The sequence below is a fragment of the Fukomys damarensis genome, unplaced genomic scaffold (assembly GCF_012274545.1).
Source record: "Fukomys damarensis isolate Sample0158 unplaced genomic scaffold, DMR_v1.0_HiC HiC_scaffold_23, whole genome shotgun sequence".
Taxonomy (NCBI): Eukaryota; Metazoa; Chordata; class Mammalia; order Rodentia; family Bathyergidae; genus Fukomys; species Fukomys damarensis.
This window is the reverse complement of record NW_022900935.1, coordinates 59,998,506-60,004,237: the sequence shown is the minus strand read 5'-3', so window position 1 is coordinate 60,004,237 and position 5,732 is coordinate 59,998,506. Positions and strand designations below refer to the sequence as shown.

The 5,732-nt window shown below is 60.3% G+C and overlaps 1 protein-coding gene across 1 annotated transcript; it reads left to right on the top strand.

The window, feature by feature from the left end:
- Positions 1-31: 31 nt before the first annotated feature.
- Foxj1 (forkhead box J1) lies at positions 32-4,515 on the top strand. Its single transcript, XM_010618444.1, has 3 exons — positions 32-147; positions 689-1,337; positions 3,083-4,515. Exons 2-3 carry the CDS (start codon positions 852-854, stop codon positions 3,851-3,853), a joined length of 1,257 nt encoding a protein of 418 aa, XP_010616746.1. The 5' UTR covers positions 32-147; positions 689-851; the 3' UTR covers positions 3,854-4,515.
- Positions 4,516-5,732: the final 1,217 nt, after the last annotated feature.

The following is a 5,732-nucleotide window of genomic DNA, read 5'->3' as shown; positions in this document are numbered from 1 at the left end:
GCGGCCGGGGGGGGGGGGGGGGGGGGGGGGGGGGGGTGGCGACGAAGGGCGCTGGCGCGGCACTCCAGCTGGGAGCAGAGAGCCGCGGGGTGGTGCGAGGAACATCTTCCAGAACCTTCCTCTGTCCAGGGCTAAGTTCTGAGCCAGGTAAGGTACGGGAAGCGCTACAGGCTGGGGGGAAGTGGATGTCTGTGTCAGGCCGCTCCTCCTCTGTCCCCGATGACTACCGAAGTAGTGGGGTCCAGGGACTGACACCTGAGGAGTTTCGGGGAACTCTCCTCCGCCCACGCAATTCTCTTCGCTTCCCATGACCCCTCATCTTACCTAGTAGGTATCTCTTCCCAAAAATCCGGACTTCCCCCACCCGGCCCGTGGTACCGCACTCCCAGGCACCTGGTCTGTCTGCATTTGTTGCGGGGAGTGGTCCCGACTTCCCGCTCCCCCGGAGGAAGGGAATCCTACTTCCTTTGATCTTTCTCTGGCTGCTCTACCAGCTTCCCTCATGTGTCGCCCATAAAACCTCCAAGGGGAAAGGCAGAGAGACGGAGTGGAGCGAGCGGGGGGCCGGACCCGAGGCACTGCAGGACCCTGCCCAGCCAGCGAGGGGACTAATCTGGAAGAGGCTCCCCGTACACACTCTCCCCGCAGGGGTGGGGGTCGAGTGTTCATCCCACTGTGGTTTCCGCAGGCGCTGCCTTCGTATTAGGAGGCGACCCCCGGGTCGCGGGATGGAAGCGTGCACCCGCGAGGCTGTGTAACCGGAGCCGCAGGAAGCAGCGGGTCCACAGCGCGGCGGGCACCCCGGCCCTACTCGTGGATGTTGACCGCCCCCTCGGAGAGTCCCCGCAGACATGGCTGAGAGCTGGCTGCGCCTCTCGGGAGCGGGGCCGGCAGAGGAGAGCGGGCTGGAGGAGTCCGACGCCCTGGATGACAGCCTGACCAGCCTGCAGTGGCTGCAGGAGTTCTCTATTCTCAATGCCAAGGCCCCCACCCTGCCCCCGGGGGGCACTGACCCCCATGGCTACCACCAGGTTCCAGGTTCCGTGGCGCCTGGGTCCCCCCTGGCGGCAGACCCTGCCTGCCTGGGGCAGCCGCACACGCCTGGCAAGCCCACATCTTCGTGCACCTCTCGGAGCGCACCCGCAGGGCTGCAGGCCCCGCCCCCAGACGACGTAGATTACGCCACCAACCCACACGTGAAGCCGCCCTATTCGTATGCCACGCTCATCTGCATGGCCATGCAGGCCAGCAAGGCCACTAAGATCACCCTGTCGGCCATCTACAAGTGGATCACGGACAACTTCTGCTACTTCCGCCACGCTGATCCCACCTGGCAGGTAGGGGAGACGCTGATTTGGCCGCGCCCTCTCTATGTCCTCCTCCCCACCATCCACTGGATGCCTATACTAGATCTGCCAGGCCAAGGGGACAGTCCTCAAAGAAGCACATTCCAGAAAATACCCCTCCTTTGACTTCCAGAGAGGGAAAAGAGAGACAGTCCCAGGGGCAGAGAGCTTTAGGGGTGTAGATGTTGAAGTTTAAAGGGAAAGAATTCACACATACAGCTGCCCAGCCCAATGGCCAAGACTAGACTGTAGGAGGACTAGTCTTCTGGGGGAGGTGATGAGCTGACAGCACATTCTTGTCGCCAGTCCTGGAATTCCCAGACACCATCCTGCTAGAGGACAGTTGGTCAGGGATAGACTAAAACTGAAACCAACTGCCCTCCTTGCCAGCCTCTGCATCCTGCCATTTTTGCCCTTGGTTTGGGGAGGGGGACACAAAGAGATGCTAATGGGTATGATCAGCTGCCCTGTGGAGGGGGTCTGGGACCTTCCTTAAAGCCATCTCAACCCCCACCTCAAGCCCTCCCCAGTTTCCTGCCTCATTCCCCCTTCTCTGCCAGCTTCCCTGGGGAAACAATTACCTGAGCCAGGTGCTTTCCACAGGGGCTCTGCCGGCTGCACTGTCTTTATGTTCCAAGTCTCTGGAACTGGCACAGAGCAGCCAAGGGGCCCAGGCCACCATGTAAACAGTCCAGCCTTGCCAGGACACTGTCCTCCCACCTGCCTGCCATTCCAGCTTAGACCCCTGTCCCCAGAATAATTTAGACAAAACTAAGCACCCAAGAGTGGACAAGGCAGGAAGACGCTGGGGTGGAGGATGGGTAAATGTCACCTAGAGAGTCTTCAACCATCAGGATCCAGAGCTAGTTGGAGACTGAGGCCTAAGGATACTCACTCTTCCCTGAAGAACTCAAAGGGATGGGCCACACAATCACAGTCCCAAGCCATCCCACATGGCCTAGACTCTGGGGCAGGAACCCCCACCCTCACCCCACCCTGGGCTCAGGGCCTTGGGGCTCAGGCCCCAAGAACAAGTCTTACACTCCAGACTGGGGAATAATCAACTGAGCCTGAGCTGGGGAGGGCCAGCGGCTAGCTCAACAAACAAGGAAAGTCACCAGATTCCCTCACCCCTCATGACTACACACACACACACACACACACACACACACACCCACCCACGCGTCTTTAGCTCAACAAACAAGGAAAGTCACCAGATTCCCTCACCCCTCATGACTACACACACACACACACACACACACACACACACACACACACACACGTGTCTATGGTTGCCCAGCCCCCTGCACTGACCTACTCATTCACTTTACAAACAGAAGGCTCACCAGGCTCAGGCAGAGGGAGATGGCGATCCAGGCCCTGGGGGAGCTGAGGGCTTTGGCCAAGGGCCGCAAACAGCAGGGTAAGGGAGGGAGGTTCAGAGGACGGGGGTGGCACTGAGAGCCACCCTGCAGCTCAGAGCTCGGATGACTGAGCAGGCAGATATCCTGGCAACAGAGAACAAAAGCCCCCGACAGCACTCCAGGTTCCTGGTGCCCTGTGGCTGGTGTCCCAGAGTCCGCAGCAGTCGCCTTGGTCAGAGCAGCAGGTCTGCCCTCCCCTCCCCTGTCAGAGAGAAGATGTGGGGAGCACGCAGGAGCACTGGGTGCCACTCCATCACCACCATCCCCACTGATCTGGCTGTTCTTTCTCTCTTGGTCTCTCCCTGTGCCCAGAATTCCATCCGCCATAACCTGTCCCTGAACAAGTGCTTCATCAAAGTGCCTCGGGAGAAGGATGAACCAGGCAAGGGCGGCTTCTGGCGCATTGACCCCCAGTATGCAGAGCGGTTGCTGAGTGGGGCCTTCAAGAAGCGGCGGCTGCCCCCAGTCCACATCCACCCTGCCTTTGCCCGCCAGGCTGTACAGGAGCCCAGGGCCACCACCTGGGCCGGGCCACTGACCGTGAACACCGAGGCCCAGCAGCTGCTGAGGGAGTTTGAGGAGGCCACAGGGGAGGTGGGTTGGGGCACAGGCGAGGGCAGGCTGGGGCGTAAGCGCAAGCAGTCGCTGCCAAAGCGGGTGGCCAAGGTCCCTCGGGTCTCCAGCACCCTGCTGCTGACCCAGGAAGAGCAGGGTGAGCTGGAACCCCTCAAAGGCAACTTTGACTGGGAGGCCATCTTCGAGGCCAGCACTCTGGGCGGGGAGCTGAGCACGCTGGAGGCCCTGGAGCTGAGCCCACCACTGAGCCCCGCCTCCCACGGAGATGTGGACCTCACCGTCCACGGCCGCCACATCGACTGCCCTGCGACCTGGGGGCCTCCGGTGGAGCAAGCCACCGCTGACAGCCTGGACTTCGACGAGACCTTCCTGGCCACGTCGTTCCTGCAACACCCCTGGGACGAGAGTAGCAGTGGCTGCCTGCCTCCAGAGCCCCTCTTTGAAGCAGGGGATGCCACCCTAGCCGCTGACCTGCAGGACTGGGCCAGCGTGGGTGCCTTCTTGTAAGAGGCCAGGCCTTGCCCTGCCTCTGGACAGTGCCCGAGTCAGGGCCCAGAACTGCCCTCCAACATTGCCCACAGACATCTTGCTGCCCAGGCAGGGGCTGGGCCAAGTTTTTCCCAAGGCTGGCTCCACAAAGCCACAGTGCTGTCAGCCCAGGTTGTCCCCAGATTCAAGCCCAGGAGGCTGAGACCTGGGAGCCGCTGCCTCCCCGTCAGCCCCTACACACAGTGTTTTATTGATCCGAGTTCCTCCACTGCAGGGACAGGATAACACAACAGGCCCTGCACCTTGAGCACTGAGGCCTGAAAGGGTCCTCTCAGAGTGCCTCCCTCTGCTCTGCCACCTCTCCCACTCCCTCCTGCTTCCCCAGGTCTCTATCCAGAGAAAGTTCCCAGGTACAACAAATGCTAATTAGGTGGCAGTAAATTAACCCCCTGGAGGCTTCTCCTGGCAGAGCCTCCCTAAGGGCCGGGGTGGCAGTGGCTGGGGCAGAGCTGACAGAGGACTAGCTGGGGGAGGGGTGCAGAGAGGAGCCTGAAGGGATGTGGGGGTGCAAGGTGGGGCACAGCAGTGTTCTGCAGGGCCTCTGGGGTCTTCACCTGCCTGGCCCCATCTATAGGGGAAAGAAAGTCCAGGCTGCAAATTCCCTAATCTGAAGCCTGATTAGGGGCAGCCAAGTTGTGGGGGTGGGGGGAGGGAGACAGACTAATGTAGCGAGTGTAGCTCTAGGTAAGGTTTAACTGTGAGGGACTGAGCTTGCTGGAACCACTGGGACCAGGGAGGGGGGAGAGCCCCATGCCCCTGCCTGTACTTGGGGATGGGTCTTGTACCAACCTGACCCTCGGGGACTGCCTCCCATATCCACCCTCTGCATGGGGCAATTTAACCTTTCTCGTTGAAAGTTATTTACAATAAAGTTTTTTTAAAAATAAAATTTCTAAAACTCTGGATGGACATGGACCTCCTCATAGCTTTCTTTAGAAAAAGCAAAGGACCTGGTGGTTTTCCTTCTTTTTTTTTTTGGGAAGCGGTACTTCAGGGCCCAAGAGGGGAATGGCCAGGAGGAACGTGGGAAGAGGTTACCCCTGCCCAACTCCCCACGACCACACTGTGAAGGATGTGACCAGAGGCAGCTCTTGGGAGCTGCTTGCCGCCTAGGCCTCAGCGCCTTCATCTGAGCAATGGGGGAGAACTGCTCAGGACCCCGGGGAGCAGGAGACAAGAGAGGAGGTCCACCCTGGCCCTGGGACTCACGCCATCTCCCACCACGAGGGCCTGCCCAGGCTCGCCTGCCGCCGGGTCTGCAGCCCAGGCCTGGGCCTGTCTAGGGCACCTCCCTCCCTTGGTCCTTTCCTGAAGGGATGGGATGTGAGATCAGAGAGCCCAGACCCAGGGCCCCTTCCTGCCCTGGTGTGAATTCACTTGACCCAGCCCAGAGTGGCCTGGGAAGGAGGAAGCCGCCAGGAAACGTGGCGGAGTGCTCAGACCATCCTCCTGGCCCACAGCGGCAGCTCCACTCCATTGTGACTGTCAGGGGGCAGCACATGGGACATGTGTCTGGGCGACACTCAGCTGGCACCTCTACCCCCTCACCAAGGTGTGCCTGGCACGTACTCCCTCCTCAGCCCTACCAGACCCCACATACATACACCCCCCAGCGCGCGCACGCGCACACACACACACACACACACACACACACACACACACGCACACGCACAGGTACTGTCCAGAGCTATCCTGCCCAGCCCCCACAGCCCCTCTGGCTCCCCATGCCCCTTTCTTTCTCTGCCCTTGAATTTGGCTGTAGGCCAACCTGGCATTCCCCTGGCTAATTTACTGCTTTCACTTGCTAATTATTCCAAATATTCCAGAAGGGCACACA